This window comes from Rhizoctonia solani, chromosome 12 (assembly GCF_016906535.1).
Source record: "Rhizoctonia solani chromosome 12, complete sequence".
Classification (NCBI taxonomy): domain Eukaryota; kingdom Fungi; phylum Basidiomycota; class Agaricomycetes; order Cantharellales; family Ceratobasidiaceae; genus Rhizoctonia; species Rhizoctonia solani.
The window spans coordinates 1,524,964-1,546,401 of record NC_057381.1 but is presented as its reverse complement, the minus strand read 5'-3'; the positions used below and the strand labels follow the sequence as shown (position 1 = coordinate 1,546,401).

General features: G+C 48.3%; 7 protein-coding genes across 7 annotated transcripts; 4 read left to right on the top strand and 3 right to left on the bottom strand.

The window, feature by feature from the left end:
* Positions 1-140: 140 nt before the first annotated feature.
* RhiXN_11736 (pectate lyase) lies at positions 141-1,084 on the top strand (the record flags this gene model as incomplete). The annotated part of the gene is made up of 4 exons (XM_043331551.1): positions 141-330; positions 392-494; positions 551-1,012; positions 1,072-1,084. 4 exons carry the CDS (start codon positions 141-143, stop codon positions 1,082-1,084), a joined length of 768 nt encoding a protein of 255 aa, XP_043185061.1.
* A 1,130-nt stretch (positions 1,085-2,214) lies between these two features.
* On the top strand, positions 2,215-3,074 carry RhiXN_11735 (ion transport domain-containing protein; the record flags this gene model as incomplete). Its single annotated transcript, XM_043331550.1, has 2 exons — positions 2,215-2,517; positions 2,586-3,074. 2 exons carry the CDS (start codon positions 2,215-2,217, stop codon positions 3,072-3,074), a joined length of 792 nt encoding a protein of 263 aa, XP_043185060.1.
* A 2,532-nt stretch (positions 3,075-5,606) lies between these two features.
* RhiXN_11734 (uncharacterized protein) lies at positions 5,607-7,831 on the bottom strand (the record flags this gene model as incomplete). The annotated part of the gene is made up of 7 exons (XM_043331549.1): positions 5,607-6,266; positions 6,342-6,416; positions 6,471-7,193; positions 7,245-7,419; positions 7,471-7,585; positions 7,649-7,677; positions 7,728-7,831. 7 exons carry the CDS (start codon positions 7,829-7,831, stop codon positions 5,607-5,609), a joined length of 1,881 nt encoding a protein of 626 aa, XP_043185059.1.
* A 135-nt stretch (positions 7,832-7,966) lies between these two features.
* RhiXN_11733 (formate/nitrite transporter family protein) lies at positions 7,967-9,154 on the bottom strand (the record flags this gene model as incomplete). Its single annotated transcript, XM_043331548.1, has 5 exons — positions 7,967-8,199; positions 8,250-8,411; positions 8,468-8,647; positions 8,708-8,773; positions 8,827-9,154. 5 exons carry the CDS (start codon positions 9,152-9,154, stop codon positions 7,967-7,969), a joined length of 969 nt encoding a protein of 322 aa, XP_043185058.1.
* A 958-nt stretch (positions 9,155-10,112) lies between these two features.
* Positions 10,113-15,546, top strand: RhiXN_11732 (formate/nitrite transporter family protein; the record flags this gene model as incomplete). Its single annotated transcript, XM_043331547.1, has 16 exons — positions 10,113-10,496; positions 10,565-10,761; positions 10,816-10,984; positions 11,036-11,551; positions 11,600-11,956; positions 12,007-12,040; positions 12,212-12,551; positions 12,602-13,053; positions 13,109-13,214; positions 13,269-13,298; positions 14,442-14,488; positions 14,539-14,709; positions 14,771-14,836; positions 14,888-15,070; positions 15,126-15,287; positions 15,344-15,546. 16 exons carry the CDS (start codon positions 10,113-10,115, stop codon positions 15,544-15,546), a joined length of 3,417 nt encoding a protein of 1,138 aa, XP_043185057.1.
* Positions 15,547-15,754: 208 nt separating this feature from the next.
* RhiXN_11731 (Fungal specific transcription factor domain) lies at positions 15,755-19,118 on the bottom strand (the record flags this gene model as incomplete). The annotated part of the gene is made up of 11 exons (XM_043331546.1): positions 15,755-15,839; positions 15,892-16,575; positions 16,641-17,046; positions 17,111-17,228; positions 17,292-17,451; positions 17,510-17,548; positions 17,602-17,631; positions 17,685-17,833; positions 17,893-18,576; positions 18,761-18,814; positions 19,071-19,118. 11 exons carry the CDS (start codon positions 19,116-19,118, stop codon positions 15,755-15,757), a joined length of 2,457 nt encoding a protein of 818 aa, XP_043185056.1.
* Positions 19,119-19,608: 490 nt separating this feature from the next.
* Positions 19,609-21,310, top strand: RhiXN_11730 (elongator complex protein 4; the record flags this gene model as incomplete). The annotated part of the gene is made up of 6 exons (XM_043331545.1): positions 19,609-20,074; positions 20,135-20,282; positions 20,332-20,419; positions 20,472-20,640; positions 20,701-20,829; positions 20,916-21,310. 6 exons carry the CDS (start codon positions 19,609-19,611, stop codon positions 21,308-21,310), a joined length of 1,395 nt encoding a protein of 464 aa, XP_043185055.1.
* Between the last annotated feature and the right edge of the window lie 128 nt (positions 21,311-21,438).

Genomic DNA, 21,438 nt, shown 5'->3' with positions numbered 1-21,438 from the left:
GTCCAGCTGGTCCCCACCTTGCATATAAACCCGATCCCAACACTGCTCCAACTCAACAACAAGCGTCTTTCTTTCATCTCTTCATTACCACTACTATACTCTCCACACCCTCACTTTACACTCACTTTTCCACACACATCATGATCTCTTTCAAGCTTTCCACTATCATTGCCGTCTCTGCCTTCTTCGCACAGGCCGCTATCGCCGCTCCCTCTCCTACCATCGACACCAGCGCTGCATTTATGAAGCGTGCCGCCAGCTGCACCTTCCCCACACCTCCCAAGACCTCCAGCCTGAGCGCTCCCATGAGCGTCAAGGGCACATTTGACGGTGAGTGCTGATAAGACAGCTATATGCGTGCCACACTAGTTACTTACAAATCGCTAACTAGGTGGCAACGTTCGCTTCGACCGCGGTAAGGGTGCTTGCTCTGGTCAGAAGGAGGGCGGCGACAAGGATGCCGTGTTCCTGCTTGAGAACGGCGCCACACTCAAGTAAGCTACATTCGAACGAGTCTCCTTACTCAGTCTTAACTCATCTTTGTTTGCAGAAACGTCGTCATCGGTGCGGACCAGGCCGAGGGTGTCCACTGCAAGGGCTCCTGCACGATCGAGAACGTGTGGTTCGAGGACGTATGCGAAGATGCCATCACCATCCGCCAGACATCCGGCACGACCACGATCAGGGGCGGCGGAGCCAAGGGCGCCAGCGACAAGGTGGTGCAGCACAACGGTGGAGGAACCGTCAACATCTCGTCGTACTGCGTCCAGGACTTTGGCAAGTTGTACCGTGCATGCGGCAACTGCAAGACGCAGTACAAGCGCACTGTGAACATCAGCGATGTGATTGCGAAGAACGGCAGTCTGCTGGCGGGGATCAACTCGAACTACGGGGATGTCGCAACGATCTCGAACGTGACCCCGACGAGCGTCAAGTCGATGTGCGACACGTTCCAGGGCAACAACAGCGGAAAGGAGCCGACGAAGCTGACGTCGAACAAGGCAAACAGCAAGTACGTGAGATCTGTTGTGGCTGGTGTATGAGGTTGCTGACGAGTGTTGGGGTTTACAGCTGCAAGTTCTGATCGGCAAGTATGTCCGCACCACTCATCACTGGGATGTATGCATAATTACAGAATGGGCAATGACATTTGCCCAACATATCTTAGTTGATGAGTGGTCCCGTTTTCTCTTTTCTGTCCATATGTATGAGTGCTATAAGCTTGAAACAAATCACGAGAATAATTTCCCTCAAATATTTGGTACTTAAGTGACCTTGGCCTAGCTGCCTTCTACTCGCAGCGTGGACTATTTTATTCAATAAGCTATACTTCAGTACGGTCTTGTGATACGGGCAACTATTCTACCGATCCTCGTTCTCCCCCAGGTCGGCTCTGGAAGGCTGGCAAGCTGACTCTAAGGTGCTTGGTATATACCACTATCTTGTGCATCAACGTATATACTAAATTCTTTCTCGTTAAATGAATAGAACAAGATTATAGTACTCAGAGTTAATAAGAAAATGTGATTCGACACTCACAGATGGCATGAGCGAAACAAATTATAAGCACTCGCAGAGTCAAAGACATGAGTAGTGATGCTACTGGCAGATGGTCTCGTAGCAAACTTTACGTCCAAAATATAGTTTGCCTAAACTAATTGTGACCATTTAACCTCTGTAATAATAATTATAATCTCTGGGTGATAACAGGTTATATACGCATTACAGCCGGTTGTATTCTGTAGAGCTGCGATCTTCAGGTAACTGGTTCATGGCCTTAGGTCAAAAACAGATTATGGCGACCCCAGGATAAGTCTGTCTATTTGTTCAGTTGGCGTGATATAGATATGCGCCTATGTCCTGATAGTGCTCTATGTGATTTTTTTGTCCTTTTTTTTGCTGGTTTATGAATTGTGAACCAACTAGTATCCACCTTTTAATACTAATTGAGCGACTTTGAGCAGTTGATACCGGGAAACTACTAGTTCCGATCAGAAACGGAGGAGACTCACAATAAGTCCATTCCATCACATTCCCCTCATTAGCGCTGTGAAATTCCAGCAAAACTATAACTCAGGATAAAAGGTGAAAGTGCTGAAGCCTGGGAACGGCTTACCGAAAACGGATTCAGGATTGTATGCTTATGGTACCTGTGGCGGTGACAGATCGCGGTTCCTCTTACCGGTTCACGTGATTTGTACATGTCTCTCTGTGATGGACAACTTGAACTCGGTAGCCGCTCCTCTGCTCTCGTCGGACTCGGAGACAAATGTGCCTCCGCCGCGACACTCTCAGTATGGGCTCACACGAAATGAACTCACAAAAGCTGTCGCGAACCGATTTGTGCACTCGCGGGTGTACGTAGCAATCTATCTGGGCATGGCGTTATTGAGTGCTACGACTGTTGCATTGTCGCTCTCGGACGGATGCCCTGGGACTGCCTTTTACGTGCTCGAAATTATTGTGAATTCTGCGATGATTGCAGAAGTTTCGATTCGGTTCTTGGCTTTTGGACGCGTAAGTCTCGTATCTCATCTCTCGTGTTCTCTCTTTCTCTCCCGCTCACACCAATTCTACATCCGCAGCAATTTTGGAAATCACCGTTCAACATATTCGATTTAATCCTGACCACCCTCTGTGTGGTCACGCTGCTCGTTCTGTTCCTCGCCGGGTGCGGAAACACATCCAAGGAAGAAGAACTGCTCGATACTCTGTTGCTCGTCTTCCGTAATGTTATGCAATTTGGGCGGCTAGCAGCGGTGATGCGCCAGTCTGGCCAATCGCTATTCTCTCGACCACGGAAAATCGATTTATCTCTCCCGACCCATCACGACAGAAACCATACTCGATTGGACATCGACCTCGACGACGATGAAATTCCGGATTGGGGAAGGGGACCGAGAGGGGCGCTTAGCGGGGCCGAAGGGGACGTTGTGTTTGATGCTGGCACAAACGGATGGGCTGACGAGGCGAGTGTGCGGAATGTTGTTGCCCCTGCCCGCAAACCCAACCCAAACATCGGCATCAACAGGGGAGATCCAGGCGAGTCGGAGGATTTGTGGGCAGGGCTCTAGCTGTCAATAGGGAACGAGTGATGTCACAGCGGAGGGCCCCGGCTATGCAGTGACGAGTGGGGAAATCTCCCAAATACGGACTGGCGTACGTTTCATTATACTCTAATCTGCATTGTATTATCTTATAGTTCTACTTTCCCAATTATATCTCCAGTTGTTTCTTGCTTATACGAATACAAGCAAGGGTCATAATATATATTTAGAGGATGTACTTGTGGAGAATCTGAGTGTCACGCGAGCTCAACAAAGAATTCACATGACCGACTTCCCGACCGTTGCATGCACGAAGCAAGCCCTTCACGCAACACGTAAAATAAATAGCAGTGGTATTAGTGGCGAATAGTAGCGGTAATATACAGTGTAGACGCAAGACATACTACAAGGTAAGGTACACATGATACAGTGTCACTACACGACAGAGTGATACATGTGCAATAAAACATGAGACATGCGACTAGGCCGTAAAGTACAATAGTATACAAATACGCGCGTATATGCGTAGATATAGCTTAACTACAAGGTGTTATCATTAGATACATTATCCGAGGCAAAGGTACAAGAACAATCTAAAAGATACACTGAAATGATCATTAGTTCAAGTCGATGCTTAGCGAGCTGAAAATACTTACTCTATGTGGGAGTGCGCAAAAAAACAGTTGTTCATAATAAAAAGGGCGTACAAATACTCTACAGTGGATGGTGATACAGATCCGGGTCTTGAGTTAAATACAGAGTATGGGTATAGTAACACGTCTGAGCAAGAGATCAGATCGTTTCATATACTGACGCAACGAAGAAGCTTACCACAGGGAGGCCGAGCCATACAGTTGCATAATATATGATAAATATCTTGATGCAGTGTTGTACAAATGACTTGCGGGTATATCCAGATAAAGATTACATGGTCAGCTGAAAAACGGCACATTAGATATTAGATAAAGGTTGTATGAGAATATACTGACTATAGAAACATACGGGACGAAGAGTAAATAAATAGGTGCGGTCGGGTGGTAATATAGTCTAGGATGAACACGGGTATGATTCGGGAATACATGTCTATAATCTTGATTATGTCTATAGGTTAGGAACGAATCAAAAGGGTAAATGTAAAGTACTCACCTCTACAAAACAACATTGTACAAACAAAATGTCCAATAATATACAAGTAATAAATATGTGGTTGTAGGTGTAGTACAGTCCGGGGGGGGGGATCGAATGGGTATTCTACACATCTGAGGGCCGCCGTTAGTAAACCCAAGGCATAAGGAGTAAAAGGTGGAATCATACCTATGGATATATTACAAAAATCTAGTCATATAAACATCTAGAATCCGAGCGAGTGTGGGTTGTATAAATACAGCGTCGATAAATACCACAGCGAGTTGATAGTACAGTTTCAATCGAGTCTAGTCGTACAGTGGTGGCCGTGGTAGTCGAGGATGTGAGGAGACCGATACAGGACCGCCCGGGGTCATAAATAGTCTGAACCGAGACAAAACATAAGTATCAAGAAGGATACATGGAACATGGAGAGGGCGCACCTAAAACATACAATATCAACAGGATCAATGCCAATAGGGGTCATGCAGGCTGGGTATCCATGGGCGGGAACGAGTAAATAAGATTAGATCAGATCCGACGGCGGGGGTGGCAGAGGATGACAACCCCTTGTCGATCGCGAACGTGGCATTGAGATGAGAGAGAGACCGAGACAGGGTATCCAAGGGCCGAGGTGTGGGGTATCCTTGGTGATGTTCAAGTTGGCTGAAAGTATCACCGGGTATATATGCATTGAGGAATATCGAGGGCATTTCAATCTAGTAGAATACATGTATAGGTACAATTCATGCGGCTGCATTACGTGCACATTAGGATCAATTCGTTTCATAAATTGTAATCCGAAACAGCTCACCGTTCGGAGGGAATACGAAAAACTAAATTACAATGCGCCGCGTAAAAGAGGGAGCGGCGCAGGGTAGCAGCCAGCAACGAAACGTGCTCTTATATACCGCAGCAATGAGCGATGCCTGCCGTTAGAGAGAACAGCTCTAAAGGCTAGAATGCTCCTTGTCCCCATTCCGGGGCTGTATGCAGCCTCGTGGAGGCTTTGTGCTCTCCACATGAGCGCGTGTGATGATCTAGCCGGACACTGCAGACAATGTCATTGTCCATAGAAAATTCCATCTGACGTAACGCCCATTAGGTAGAACTTGTTGAGTTGAAGTCTAATGTGCGGGAGTCATGCTGAAGCAGAGATTTGCCGCCCATCAATTAGCATGATGTCCGGTCATATCCGCCAAGACCGCTTAAGCTTCTTTATCCATCCAATTTATTTTATTCTAAGGATACATTTAAATTTGCGCCGGGATGGAAATTCATCTCACTTCTCATAAGCCCTTTTCATTATTTATATATATTTTTTCGGCAAGACTGCTTTGTTTAAGACATAGTAGCTCCTACGGCAAAAATAAGATTACGCGCCGGAAAATCGTTACATAGCCTGCCTCGCAGGGATACATTCTGCCCTGTACATCACTCGGACTTTCCTCCCGAAACCGGGGGATCTGCTGAAATATGTTGGTTGAGCGGTTGTCCGGCCTGTTGCAATTGCGAGAGAGCTTGCGGTTGCGACAGTGTGGTCGTATTTGACAGGGCTGGGTGTTGAGGAGGGGGCGAAGATCTGGTGGCGTTGTTTGGATATGCCGCCGGTCTGCCCGAATGTGACGAATGGACAATGCGGGCGGAGTAATTTCCGGGTGATGGACGGGATACTGTCGTGCTAAACGCCCTGAGGGGTGGAGTACTCGCAGTTGGCGCCGGGAGTGGCATGGTCGAATTTGAGCTAGGAACAAGCGCAGTAGCTACTTTAGGTATTGACTCAGACACGGTCGGTACCGCTGGAGTTGGAGTCTGGCTCTCCGAGGCGGTGGGCGCGTTGCTACTGGGAATAACAGGCTTATCTGATACAGCAGCCGGTCGATTAGTTGGTGCAGGAGTCAGGATGGCTAGAGACATCGGCTCCGCCTTCTCCTTGCCTTTCGCTTTCGGCTTAGCAGTACCATCTCCCGAGTCAGTTTTCCGTTTCTTGAGAACACCCCCTCCGGCCGCACTGTTATTTCGACGCTGTCGCGAAGTTGTACTAGGGATGGGTGTTTTGGACGGAAGGAGGAATGACTGTGCGTGGGGATTTGCCTGTATCAGAGAACAGTTTCAATCAGAACCAGGTTATTTGATTTGCGCTTGGCCTAGAAAAGCAAAATAACCTACCGTTTTGATATCCTCCCACAGTGCACCTGGTGCAATACAATACTGGAGATAGGATCTCTGAGGAACATTCGTTATCTATAGGAATAGTAAATATCACTATGAGTCCTCCTAAGAATGAAACGTGCTGACCACTTCCGATAATACGGCCTGGACACTGCTTGGCGCGACAACCGTACACGTGCGCGAAAGCGCATTCCAAACTTCAGTTGAAGCTCCAAGAAAACGCATAGTGATCGGGTGAGCTGGTTTGGAACGCGCCGTGCCACCAGCAGGAACATATGCATCGAACGGGTAAAACGTGGATAGGTGAACGTCCCCGTTTAGACGCCGATCAATAAGCACGTATTCGGTGGGTAGCAGCCATCTATCTATCGACCTTTCTGCGAACTCAAGGAGGACAGCAGTGGTAGGCAGGGCAGGCGGAGCCATCGCGCGAGTTGGGGGAGTTTGGACATGTGTTGATGGTGCTGGCGTGGGGGCTGTAGGTGGTGCTGGGGTCGGTGCTGTAGCAGCAGTGGGCTTAGGGGGGACGGTAGGGGTCGGGTTGGACCTTGGAAGTGAAGCTGAAGCTGACACAGGAGCGAGTGCTGAAAGCGAGTCCAGGGCACTCGTCGACCGAGGTTGAGCCGCAGTACTAGTTTGAGGTTGGCCAGAGCGAGACGCGATTGCGGCCAGAGAAGACGAAGAAGCACTTGACAAAGGAGGTATACTCGTAGGACTTGTATATGTTCCAGCCTCGATCGCCCTGATGGCTGTACCGAGAGTTCGCAGTTGCGTGACATTTGCAAGACCTTGCGAGGCGAGCTGAAGGACGTGATGTAGGTCAGGATCTTTAGCTGCGGCCGCGAGAACCTACAGATTAGGAATGTTATTGCGAGGTAAAAAAGAAGCGATGGATCTTACTTTTGCGTGTAATTCATGTGAGACAGTGATTGGTGGGGGATGTTGTGTCGCGGTGGGAGTTGACGGTGGTGGCACCGGAGTTGGGGTCACAGTCGGGGCAGAAGGTTGCCGATACCGGTATTGGACAAAAAATATTTTGGTTTGCGGGAAAAGATGGGGCCCTATCTCAAGGTCACTGAGAAGAAATTAATCCGCAGTTGTGTATGGCTGTATTGGTCGCGCTTACCAGTTTCCAGCCAACGAAAGAGAATGAGGTGGTGGAGCAGGATGCACCTGATCCGCCTTTTCTTTCGAAGAGGTAGAGAAACGTAGAAATGCTTTAGTTAACCATATAGATCGAGCTATAGTCGCGGTGGGTGATTAGTACACCTTTGACATATCCAAATGCGTATGACATGACAGACATTGCTTGAGTGACTGTGATAGAACCAGGCTGTTGCCTTAGTTAGTTAAAGCCATATGCCCGAAAGGTTAACATCGGACCTATCTGGTATAGATAGTTTACTTCCACCAGGACTGCTTTGGTTTGCCCGCGCTTCATTTTTGGTGTAGACGGTGGGAAGTCCAAGTGGGGGTTGAGTAGACATGATCATGAGTATCAATTTGAAATCGTGTCACAAGTCACACCAAAGCAGTCGCCCAAATCAAAGTCTAATTATACAATTCTATTCATCAGTTCCAAGTTCTAACTGTCCAAGATTTTCGGATACGAAAGGTATTCTCTACGATGATCTGGCAGCACCCATGCGTTCTTCGTCGACTCGGTTAGATGGTAAACTCTTTGATGACTCTGGCCATGGGACAGGCGATTTCCAAGAATTGATTAGGTGCATGCCCAATCCAACCACAACAGCCCCTCCAATAAAATTGCCGCATATAGCGGCCGATTGGTTAAACCAAAGCTTCCCAACTGTGGAGGGAGCTCCATAGAGAAGTCCGGTGGACAAAAAGAACACTGGTATAGTCAGAACCATTTATCCGACCGGCAAAATTGCCAAAACTTACTGTTCGCTACGCAATGTTCAAACCCACTGATAACGAATGTTATGACGGGGAACCATAGGACCAATATCTTGCCGGCCGAGTCGGTGCATGCGTTGAACATCGCGATCGCTACACACACCATGGTGTTCGCACCAATGGCTCGTAGAAACAAAACACCCCATCCTGTCATGCATCCTGTCAGGTTATCCATATATGCATTCTCGCGTTGTGAGACTCACCATGTCCAACCTTTCCAAGAACTAAGCTATTCATCCATTGTTTATAGGAGGCACCGACGAATAGATCGCTCAAATATGCCATAAAATATGCCATTATCAAGCAACCACACCAATTGCCGATATAAACGACAACAAGATTGATAACTGAGCGACGTATGGGAATTGCACGATTGTACCATCCTATTCACTAGTGGTTAGCACCTAGACAAGAGTCCTGCAGCTTCAGGTCGCCGTACTTACCGATACTAAATACCAAGGTGGTGCCGGTGACCAATTCTCCTCCCATAATGACGATGAAATGCAGAGCTGATTGGATAGATTAGTTACGAAACCAGCTCTCTTTAGACCCATTCACCCACCAAAAGCAAAGAACGCCCCTGTGAGGAACTTTGGTATAATAGGCCAATCCGTTTGAACAGAAACAGGTATCCCCCCAGCAGCATTTAACCCGGCGATTCCACCAAAGCCAACCCAGATCCCGGCCATGACTGCGAGAAAGAAACTCTGGTCTACCGGTCTATTCGCTCGAATCTTTGCAGTAGTCAATATTGCTGCCTCGACCGCAGAAACGTTCTGCATTCCGGCTGCCGAGGAGGGTACAGGTGTCACCGCGTTGCTCCCGATGGGGGTGGCCGTCCCCGACGAGTAGAAATCTACAGATGGAGTTGGATGTTCGTTATGAGCCATGGCCAACTTGTTGTGCGTGTCTGTTGTGGACAGCATTGATCGGGGTAGCGCAGGAGTGAGGATAGGTCCCAGCTAGAGGCGGAGGGTTATTTATAACAAAACATCACTGACAAACTGCACAGGGTCTTGGCAGACGAGTTTGAAAACTGATAGGGCTGGAGCCCTCGGTGGTTCGCTAAACACCATGTATCTAGTAAGCTTAAGCGTATTGTGACCTACCCTAATGACCGGTTGGTTTTGTAGTGTCATATGGTATGACGGCACCAACATAAGTGGGCATGAATAAGTTCAAAAAATCATGGAGATTGTGACGCTCACCATACTGGCCGCTTATCCGAATGCGTGTAGTAAATAATGCATTATTCATTTGGCGTCGGCATATTCGCGTAAGCCGAAGTCGACAAATGTAGTGTTCTTTGCATCATCGACAAGTGAGAATACATATCATCTCCGGAATAGAATTCGCCCAAATATCGACACCCATAAGAATTACATAAAAGATGTTGACAGGAAGCAGTGTAGTGCCAATGTTTAGGAGTTGCTAGCGTATTCTCAAGTCTCCAGATGTTGCCGGATTCAGCCGTTAGGCCCCCGAGCCCCAGACTGGTTTGTGGGGCTCCGCCGTCGCCGAAGCAAGAGACGAGGAATCCGGCTGGTAGTTGCGATGAGACGTAGTGACTACGAGTGATTTGGTGTATGCCAGATGCTCCATGGCCAGTACGTTAATTTGACCAAATATTTCAACCAACGGACTTCTCATAGGAACAAGTGCCAGATCTAAACCAAGCCACAGAGTGGGCGCTTGTCAGCTCCGTGGACCTTGGCGCTCGGACAAGGATCTAACCAATCAAGCGCCACAAACGGAACCGTAGTCACGATGGATGGCTCATGACTAGCGTTGTGTTCTGCGTCAAACCAAAACCTCCTCTCCTGGGGCCCTTGAACCAACAAACTACCGATGCCCAAAAGGCGCGAAGCACCAACTCGCAAGACCGCTAGCTCTGCGAAAAGAATAAAATTCAGTTCTTTTGGCGCTCCCAATGAAACCGATGATCTCCCACAGGCTCATGTGGCTGCTCAGCAACAATCGGGTCCTTCTGCTGGAGCCTCTCTGCGAGCCCCCCGCCACACTAATGGGATCCCTACTCTAGCTTCCTACGCTACTCGGGTGCTTGCGATGCATTTTAAGACACTCTGCCTCTCTGCAAGTGAGAACCTGAGGATAGGCGGGCCTCCTATGCTAAGAAGACTGAGTGACTTGCCGGATACTCTCATCCCGAACCTCCTCCTGCTCTTGCGGGAGTATTGTCCAACTTATTTAAGATCGGACATAATCACAACGGTGAGCCAATTTCATCCCTTTTGGCTCCTGGTGTCTGGGCAAATCTGAGACAGTTTGTTACCTTGTAGTATCTTTTAAGAGGTCGCGAAATACGGCTGTCGGGAGACTTTCCCGGAGTCATTACCTCGGTCTTGGCCGCTATCGGAGTACGACATAACGCAGGGATTATAACCACGCTGGAGCTAACAGAACTCCCGGCGATCGCTGATCAAACGTTTGCCACGGTCGTAGCGAGGCTCCCGGAATTGGATATATTAAACTTGAGGTAGCATATATAAGCCACTTGCCGACAATAACCTCACCTTAATTTTGTGTGCAGGAAATGCAGTAAAGCGGGTCCTTTGGTCCTTGATGCCGCAGCGTCCAAGTGTCCTCGACTTAAAGTGTTAAATATGAACTACACTGTTGCGACTCCTCGATCGATCTTATCAGTTTTACTTGCGTGCAGAGAACTGGAGGTTCTTAAAATTGCTGGTAGTCCCAAACTAGTAAGTCTACGTTCAGGATGTATAGTACAACGTACTGAACTCAATTACAAGATTTCCGGCTCCATATCGGCTCTCATCAAATCTCATACTGAAGCAAACCCAGACGACGAAATACCCACTTTCAACTCTCTTAAGTCCCTTAAACTCCGGTTGACAAAACTCGGTGATTCGGACCTTGCCGCTTTCTTCTTTCATTGTCCAAATTTAACGACCCTTGACATCTCGTTCACCCAAGTCAAAAACATTCCTATTATCTCACCATTTCCTCCACTGAAGAAGCTTTGCCTCACTTCGACACGAGTTTCGGGTACAAATTTGGTAAACGTGCTGGACAACTGCTCGGAGCTAGAAGTGCTTTATCTGGGAGCGTTCGGCAAAACCTTGGGAGCAGCTTCGGGGAGCGGGAACATCCTTACAGATTCACTACTACGGGACATAACAGACGTACTAGAAAGGTGTCCGAACCTCAGGAGTATAAGTCTGGTCAGTAATACGAGACTTGGGGCAGGAGGCAGTGTTGGTAGAGCGTTGCAAGACTTTGTCAAGAGGGTTGGACGAAGATGCGAGGTATGAGAACGACCTTTTACCGCTCCAGATTACTCATTCAAGGACTAGATACTAGACTTTGAGAATATACCTCAATTGCGCTCTGGTGATCTTGAAGGTTTACTTAGCACCTCTGAATACGACCAACCTTCGCCACTTCGCGCCTTGAACGTGGCTCGTACGGGTGTAAATGGGGATGCAGCCATGTTTATTGCGGCGTGTCCGAAACTTGCGGAATTGGATATTGCTTCGACTAGATTTGGGAGTAAGCACCACGCGTTTTCGTGGAATGGGTTCGGATACTTAAGGGAATGGTATTTAGAGGAAGAGTTGTTCACGATTCTGGATTGTTGCCCAGATCTTATCCGACTGGATTTGACTGGTTGTCGCAGTGTTCCTTTACAAGACAGGAGGCGATTCTTTGAGGTTGGTTTATAATTGACTATCCGGTGAGGAATGGTGCTCACGGATTTTAGGTGTGGGAGTCGGCTCGCGAAGATGGATCGAGTAGTGATTGAGTCCTCAGAGTTTATCTAGTGCAAGGTTTCTCTTTGTTTATTGTAAACTAGTGCTCTCATAAAAGATTGAAAGATACTGTACCATAATCAAAGCATCCCAAAATTAATTTTGTCTATACTTGTGTATGACCGCACATCACGTGTGTATCGAATTCCCAATCAGGTTTGCCTTCGTTTATCATCATGGCCATGAGAGTGAACTGGTCTCCCTTTACAGGCGGACTTGGAGCAAAATCTCGACCACCCACAACTCAATTCTTGCGACATTCTCAGACCAGACTAGCATCTTCAGGATTGGTCTACAGCTCAAGTCGTCCATCAGGAAGTGAGAAATCTAAGTTTAATTGGACATCGCCGACGACTCTTGTCCTGGGATTTATCCCCATATTCACATTTGGACTTGGGACATGGCAAATACAGCGACTAAAATGGAAAGTTGCCTTGATTGAAGAGCTCGAAGAAAAATCCCGTAGAGAACCACTGGTACTCCCTAAACGAATCAAGTGAGTTGTATTGACAGATCCATCCATTTTCGAGCACTCAAACACAAAAGCCTATCTGTTCTCCCCGAGTTCGCCTACAGGCGCGTGTTGCTCACCGGGACCTGGGATCCTGACCCATCTCACACTATTTTGCTTGGCCCGAGGACTCGTGACAACGTTTTAGGATACCATATCATCTCACCTCTGATTCGTGGTGATGGCGCCTCGAGCATTTTGGTCAACCGAGGATTCGTGTCGCGCGATACCCTCGAACAGGGGAAACAAATCATGCAGGGTGTTCGATCCGACATTCCCAAGACTGCCGCCTTGGTCGCCGATGCAGCCAAGCAAGGCAAGGTTCAGGTAGTCGGAATGCTCACCTCGGCAGCAAAACGCAACAGCTTTACGCCGGATAATAAACCAGAGACAGGAGAATGGTATTGGGCTGATGCTGATGCTATGGCAAAGGTAGCCTCAGGGCAGAATGGCGATGTTCAACCTGTATTAGTAGACGAATTATTCGGTGAGCCTTTCCACAAAAGGCTATGTTAGAGTATATTGATGCGTGTATTGTGCAGCTGGGGATGGCGCTGAAGCATCTCGGAGGAGCACGCATGGGATTCCAATTGGGCGTCCTCCTGAGATTGAGCTCAGGAACATGCATGCAACCTATGCTGCCACCTGGTTTGTCGTTCTTTATAGGCTCTTTCCCTCATACTAAGACCCGTCTTCTTCCAGGTACTCGTTATCGGCCGCTACCGCCTTCATGTTCGTCGCACTTGTGCGTCGAGGCCGAGGTGGAAGAGACCCGAAATTCACGCGTCGGGTAACTTGACCATAGTTAGGCTTAGATTGAGCCACATTACTACAGTGAATGAATGACCACTATTCCGGTATTCTTGTTGTGACTCCGGAACAAAATATGAGTTCTAGACTCGGATGATCATTGCCTGTCAAAAGGAAGTTCTATGCACGTTTTTTGGGAGATGACGCAGGCACAGTGGTTGATTGGTTGAGCACTATTACATAACTTATCCTTTAGCAACTGATCTTCCACCAATGAACAATCATGTCGGACTTTTGCCGCGCCTCCCAACTGAGATTTCCAGGCGTTTAACGGAGCTTGTAGAATTCGCCGAAGGTGAGTGTGCTCCAATTTACTAGACAAGATGTTCACTTCAGGTACAAGCCCAGATTCAGCATGATGCACGACTTGATTGAGAAGGTCATTGTTATTTGAACGATCGCAAACCATCTACTTTATTAGAGAACGCTGTTTGTTGAAACATCAGACTCAGGGAACCCTCTGGACTTCAGGAAAGCAACTCGCCGGGAGGGCTCGTAGTGAGCGTTTCTGCCGAAGGAAGGAATACTTGTTATCTTCAGTCTAACCGTAAAGGATGTTCAAGGATTATCCAACTTATTTCCAGTCCCACATCGAGATCCAAGTTTGTTAATAATGTGCCAAGCCGCGATTCGTCTATACCATAGAATGTCCCAATGCGTCTTCTTTGACCGGCTACGGACCTTACTCGCACCTGTGGTGAGCTAGACTTACTCTTTTCGTCGGCTCGACCGCACCGATTTTGACGGGATCGTACTTCAGAATAATGTTGCAGCGCTAAAATGACTTATGGCTCCGATCTCGGACGGAGCACAATCCGCCTTGGAAGCCAAGGCTTCTAAATTATGAGCTTTTATGCGTATGTACTGGGTACCGTTGCATTCATAAATGTAAGCATCTGGCATCATCTTACCTCGAAGGTCTTTGGGCCTATCCCTCCACTTTTTGTGACTTTTTCTTACCTACCCACTCTACGGACATGGCATCGTCTACGTTTCAATACCGTTCTTCACGCTCCTCATTCCACTTCTTCCTCCATTACGACCTCTACAATGGTTTCTCACCAGGACAGATGTAAAACCTCCAGCACACCCCAGCTCTCCAAAACCAATAGGTATGCAGACCGCTCCTGCACTTGAAGCCGGGATCATTGCTACGCCAAAGTACGAGCGAACCGTCCTGTGGACCAAACGTTCTATCTTTCGGTCGTTGCTGGTATATGGCTTGGTTTCGGGGCAATCGGCGCTCTCTCTGCTGCATGCGGCGTTCCCCAGAGCGTACGTGCAGAGTGGCCGATCATTCCAAAGTTCCTCATGGGTTCGATATTCGCTTTTGGTAAGTATATGCGTTTGTATCATATTCGATTTGAGTCGCCCATTAAACAACCTATTTACAGCTTTGCATTATATTGTCATATTTGGGGGCGAGCTCTTCACAGGAACCATCATGATATTCGGAGTTGGTGTGTCTTTTTGATGTGCCCTGGCTTTTTATTTGGACTCATGTCTTCAAGGTTGGATAAACCGGGCGATACCCATTCGCCGTTCAGTGACTAATCTAATAATCGTATATGTCGGCAACTGGTGTGGTTGCCTTATCATGGCATATTTCATGGCGTATTTGACTGGGATATTCGACGATGCTTCGTCACGGCAATGGCTGACGGTCGCCACGTTGGGTAAAACCCACGGTCACGGTGGGTGTCACACTGTAAAGCTGGTGCATTGATGCATTGACAGGACTTCTTTCAGGTTGGGGGGTTCTGTTCTTGAAAGGAATAGGTGCAAATGCGATGGTTTGCATGGCTGTCGTTCTTTACCACGCGTGCACGGATTCTGCCGGGAAGATCATGGCGATATGGTTCCCAGTAGTTGTATTCGTCATCAGCGGTTATGAGCACTGTGTAGCAAATAGTGAGTCCTGCCCCTACGTCCCACTCAGCTTGACAAATCGGAATTGTCCTTGTCAGTGTTCTTCTTATCTGTCGGTCTGTTATACGGTGCTCCTTCGACGATTGCGCGACTCTGGTTCAATCAATCGGCGGCGTTGTGTGGGAATATTATCGGTGGTGCGGTGGTAATCGGATTGAACCTTCATCTCATGAACAATTGGATTTCTCCTATTCCCTGGGACCGAAAGCCCAAGGAGGGCAGTGATGTGGAGAGGCGTTGAACGGGTTGAGATGTGGTGGTAGAAGTTCTATTAGCCTAACTATATTTATGCATTGCTTGATTTAATTGAAGAAATCCACTCATAACCATATAAAATATAGTACCAAGACAATAAATCCAATGGACATCGACAGAGCCGTACTATGGTACAAAACGATGACAAGAAAGCGCATTAAGAGTCCATCCGTAAAACAAAGAAACATAAGGTATCATCCGGTCCTTGATTGTGGGTTATGACATCTTCCGTGCAAGCCAAGGGTGCCTCGCATAGTTGCGTCCCAGTATGACATAGGACTGTTCCGGAAAAATATAAGTTAAAGCACTGGGGGATTTGGGACGCACTTACGATTCATTTCCTTCCGAAGAATCCCTACTATGACGCAAATCGCTGGTCCATCCAGCCCGGCTTGAATTACTCATCCAACCCCTTTGCGAGAATATTCCTAAACCAGGGATCGCAACGGACGGAGGATTCAATTCTCCACTCGTTTTATCGGGAGTCGGGTGCGAGACGGATGTAACTCGTCGCGCATGTTGCTTCATCGCATCTCTAGCAGTGTACCCATAGTCGGGTAAATACGGCTGAAAGTTGACTGCATTCGGGTTCGTTGACCCCGATTGCTGCGAATATTCCAAATGGGTAGCAAATGAGGGCGAAGCCTGATTTGGCAAAGAATACAAGTTAGGAAGCGAATATAATCCTGCAAACGCCTCGTCCGCATATGCCTCTGGCAGCGCATAATCATAAGACACTTCAGGGTCCGCGGGTTCCAACGAGTCAGAATTGTGCTGGCTTGTTGAGAATGGAGGTGTTGTGTCTGGTGGAATGTACGTAAGGTCGAAACTAGTTTCTTCTTTTTTGACTTTGACCTTGGTTTTCGGAAAGAAGGAATCCGAAGAGTCAAATGGTAGGTTTTGGGACGGTTGTTGGCCATGACTATTCGCACTAGCCGGGGAAGACATGCTGCTGGAGCGAGCGCGAGGTGACAATTCGAGCCGCCAATACTCTTCGAATTCACGAACCATATCACTATATATCAATGTACATTAGCCTTGTCCCCCACAAAGAGTATGAGCGTTATATATTCCACTTACTAATATCGACCTGCGAGATGGAATTTCCCCTCTGCCTTCTTAAGAACATTCATACACTCCCTCAGGTCTTCTTCTTTCTGATCCAACGTGTTCGAGTCATACATGGGATTGTTGGATTTCGCTTGGGCGATAAGATCAATGACCAAGATCATCGCAGATGAAAATGCCGGGTGCATTAGTGGAGGAGCCAAGAGAGCCTCGGGATTCTTGAGGTAAGCCCGTAGGACTTCTGTACACTCTCTCGCCGCACCGCCGCACAGCTTCAAAGCCGGAGCAGCCAGAGGGGAAGGTTTGGCGATAAAAGTACGGTTGGCGGAGATAAGTAGGTCATAATACAAGGTCCACATTTCAATCTTGTCGATAAAAAGGCGGTTGGTTTCGTATTTGTCTGTGGTCGGAAGCCTCACTAGTTAATGGGTTCGATGTAAGTTTCAGAGTAAAGCACAAGCACGATGAGAAATAGTCCTCACGGAAGGAGGGTACATCTCGGACCCATTGGTTGAACTGCGAGTTGATATCGTTGAACATCCATGCTGTTCCCTGAGGACCATCAAGCCCGATTTGGTGTTTCGTCGACTCGAGCGCATACTGTCAAACCACCATGGGATGAGGTAAATTAGAGCCATACAATAAGAAAGAAAATGTGCTTACCACTGTCTGAAGACATCGCCCCCCAATACGTAGCAGCTTGATCATTTGGTTGAAGCAACTGAGTCTAGAAGGAACCCCAGCCGGTTGAACCGGTGGTGGTGCACCTGGTTCCAAAGACCAAAATTCGTCGTCCACTTCCAGAGCGTAGTCCAAATCGATGCTATGGCCAACGCGTTACATCATACTGGAGGTTGAAAAAAAGAAAATAAACTACGTACTCGAGATCTTGTAACGCAGCGTGCCGGCCCATGGTAAGACTATCCATCACACAGTGAGAAAAAATAACTTGGGCCTTGAAAGACCCGCGTACCATTGAAAACGGTCGAGCATAACTACGGTCCTATCTGGATTGTGAGCACAGAGCGGGTCGACTATAGTATATGTTTTCAATACCAGAAACACCGTTTGAACAACTCGCTCTCCAAAGATTGTGTCGATTTTCGGCGATGGGCACCCACATTCTGCATCGTACGGATGGCTATGCCGGATATAACCCACGCAGCGTAGTTGCCTGATGTACCAAGACAGTAAATGATGATAAGCTGGCGATGCCGTCAGTGAACAAAAAAACGCAAATGATTTCCCGCAGAAAGGACTTTACCGTTTGGAGTTGAGCATCTTCCAAGAGGATATCGTCCATCCAACTCTTTTGCCAAACGCCAAGTTGCCGAAACCACCGGTGGCCAGCGCTCAGTGGGACGGGCCATCTCTCATCCAACACTCGGGGATCACCACACCACCGCGCACCAGTCGCACACACGAGCAAGACGATGCGAAGAAAGGTACCGTTTCGCTTGTGTAAACCATCCTTGAGCTGCTTTTCGAACATCCCGCGATGCATAAAGGGGAAAAAGGCCGCTTTGAAGAATGTGTCTATGAGGACGGGCATCAGATCGTCGGGCGGAAGGTCCAAGGATAAGCCCTTTTCAGAGTCCCATGGGCAGTTTTCGATGAACCTGGTTTGAGCGGGGACGGGGCGCCAGAATATTGGTCTGCGATGATTCGTGGGGATCGTCGGTGGGATATTGCCTGGGCCGTATCCGTTGCGCAACATTTCAGCATCACGAGACAGAACCTCGATGCTTGAGACACCATAATAGTGGGGGGCTTTTTGTCTGCTTGATAAACTAGAGTTCCAGGCGATTTCCTCATCGGTGTTGTCGGCCGGGGGACGGTGGTGGTCGGGGCCGAGGTTGGCGAAGCGGACTTGTTGGATTAAGCGAACGGTGCAGGAGTGCTGGTGACGATAGTCGATGATGGAAGGGATGCTCGTGTTGAAGGTGATCTTTTTGCCGATTCAGCGCTATCCCGTGGCTGTTGATTGGGGGTGGTCGAGTTGGGCTTGTTATCGGCAGATGACGTTTGCGGATTGAGCAGAGTATCAGTTCTTTCTTGGTATTGATCCCCGGAAATAACTGCCAGCGTGGTCAGTACGTTGGAATGAATGTCGTCACACGATTTGAACCTACGGTTTTTAAATGTTTCTCGACCTCTTTGACTCTTGTCTCAGATATTCTATATAGCTAAGAGCATTGTTAGTAAAGGAATTGACTCGGAACTGCTTGCGGAGGTCTTACGAGCTATCTGGAGGTGGCAGAGGCTTTGGAACTTGTGTCCACGTGCATTCCAAATGACGGGCATGACAGCCCTTGCACTGTCTTCTTTGGCCGGGTTAAATCTACAGCGGGCCTGGCGGTAGTAGCATGTGAGAAAAAAGTAGCAACACGGAGCGATCGGTAACTCGTACGCAGATCGTAAACATTGATCACAGGCAATCACCATCTTTCCAGATGCTTGTTGAGGGTGCTTCTGGCTCCGGGTATCCATCGGCCAAGGATCTTCACATATAGGTGCGGACCAAGATAGGATGTGCTGGGTTGAAGTAGTGCAGTGATGTAAGGGTCAAAAACTAAAGTGGAGCAAGCTCGAAATAGCCGAGTTCAGAGCTGGGCTCTACGTAGTCATATAGCCTGGGGGTTAAGACCCAAGAATAATTCCGCGGAGGTTACTAGGCAGCTGACGGAAGATATAAACTTGGAGCGAATCCCAAGTTGCCGGCTGTGGTTAAGCGCAAGTTCGGCTCGGCGTCACTTGGCTATCATCCACTTAGCAATGTACAGGGGCCCTCCCCCGAGCCAAAACTAATTCATAACACGCTATTCTTGTTTTTGTCTTCAATATTGCGTGGCATGTGCTATTCCCCCGACAATATGTCATCCGAGGGTGTGGGGAAGGCGGGTAATTGCAAGTTTATGGCTGCTCGCGCGCCTACTTACAATTTGCAATTTGTATTTCTCTGGCCTCCAACACCTCAAAAATGTCTTCCTTCAAACGACGTACATCCAGCAAGGCTGTGCCCACAAACCCACCTCAGCCTGATAGTAATACACTCCCGATACATACTGTAGATTCTACTCCAATACCGCCCCTACTGTCTGGGCTCTCGTCAATCGATGACATCCTTGGATTCAATGGACTTCCTACGGGACAAGTACTTCTCGTTCGGGCGCCTGATCCACACTCAGCCTGGGGCTCAATGATATCTCGATACTCTGTCGCCCAGGGTCTTGTATCTGGAGAAGTTATAGCCATCGTATCCTCGGAGGATGACGCCGAAGATCTGTTGGATGGGTGTATGTGGACGAGTGATGCGGTTACCTCGCCCCTCGATGCTGAAGGAGAGGACCCGGATGTTCAGCCGGATGAGAGTATGAAGATTGCCTGGAGGTACGCCAAAATGAAACAATTTTCTACTACCGTACCCAAGCGATCTGGCGATCAAGGTAGATCCCATTCATTCTGGTATAAAGTGAACTTAGTAATGATTCATTCCGTATCCACAGAATCCGCCATTTTCGACTTGACCCTGAAAATCCCAGCAGAACTGATCGCGCATAGCCGTAAAATTGGCCAAATAATTAATGTCCCACTACCCCCGAGCTCGACGTGCGACGCCGTAATCCTCCATATTCGCAAACTTTTACGTGAGCTGTAAGTTGTTCTTTCAAGACCCACAAATACCTCCTTAGACAAGACATAGGAACTCTGTCGGCGGATCTACTCGACGAGCACTCCGAATCATAGTTCCAGAACTTGGGAGCCCAGCGTGGGGTGACCTCCAACAAACTGTATGCACCATCATTCAATGCTTACTATACCCCATTCTAACAAACTACGTAGCAAGTTATTCGTTTCCTCTTGGCCCTGCGCGGTATACTTAGAGGAACCCCTGCAGCAGCGTTTGTTACGCTCTCTAGCACCATTTCAGGGGACAATTGGGGAGGGGACGGATGGGAGGGAAAGCTCTCTCACGTAACGGATAGCTGCATCACCCTGGCCGGTTTTGGTGGTACGTCATACCTTACTTGTGAATCGGGGTGTCCCTCTCTGAACTAGGGACATTCGGCAGGAGACCCACTTTCATCTATGAGCTTCCCGAACCACCATGGTTTAGTCAAAATGCTATCATCACCATCTCATGGAACACTCAGGGCACCCTCTATTTCCCGCTCCGTACTGCGCGGGATGTCGAATTCAGGTAAGTGTGTGTGCGGGGAGGGGGGGAGGGGCGAGAACTTCAGAATCCTTATCCCATACCGAACTTGATCTGATTGATTCATCCAGGACCTCACGGCGGCGGAGAGAACAATCTCGCATTCCGATGCACCCGGAGACGTTTAGTAATCGAAACAATGCATCTCGGCGCCGAAGGTGGAGTTGGAGCTAGGCAAACCACAGCGCCCACTGGATCCGAAGTCCTAGACTCGTCGACGACTCGGGCCCCGGCTCCAGCTCCAGCTTTCGTTCCCGCTACGGCTGCGGCTTCGATCGTAGCCCTGCCAAGCGAGAGTAAACCAGCCCGGGTGGCGATTGCGTTTGATGACGCGGGCGAAATCAAAGCGGGTACGGAAGTAACGCCGACGAGCGCGGGTGAACGTGCTGGACAGAAAAAGAACACCAAGACCAAGGAGAGGCGGGTTTTGTTCCAATCGGATAAACCTGAAATTTACGACTTTTGACCCTATTTGGATGGTTTATATAATAGCATTATACTCATTTATCTGGTACTGCGTAATATCTCCTTGGTTACCCTGGCAAAACGACTCTAGGATGAATGAGGCAGGTGGGAAAACGCCACTACACAAAT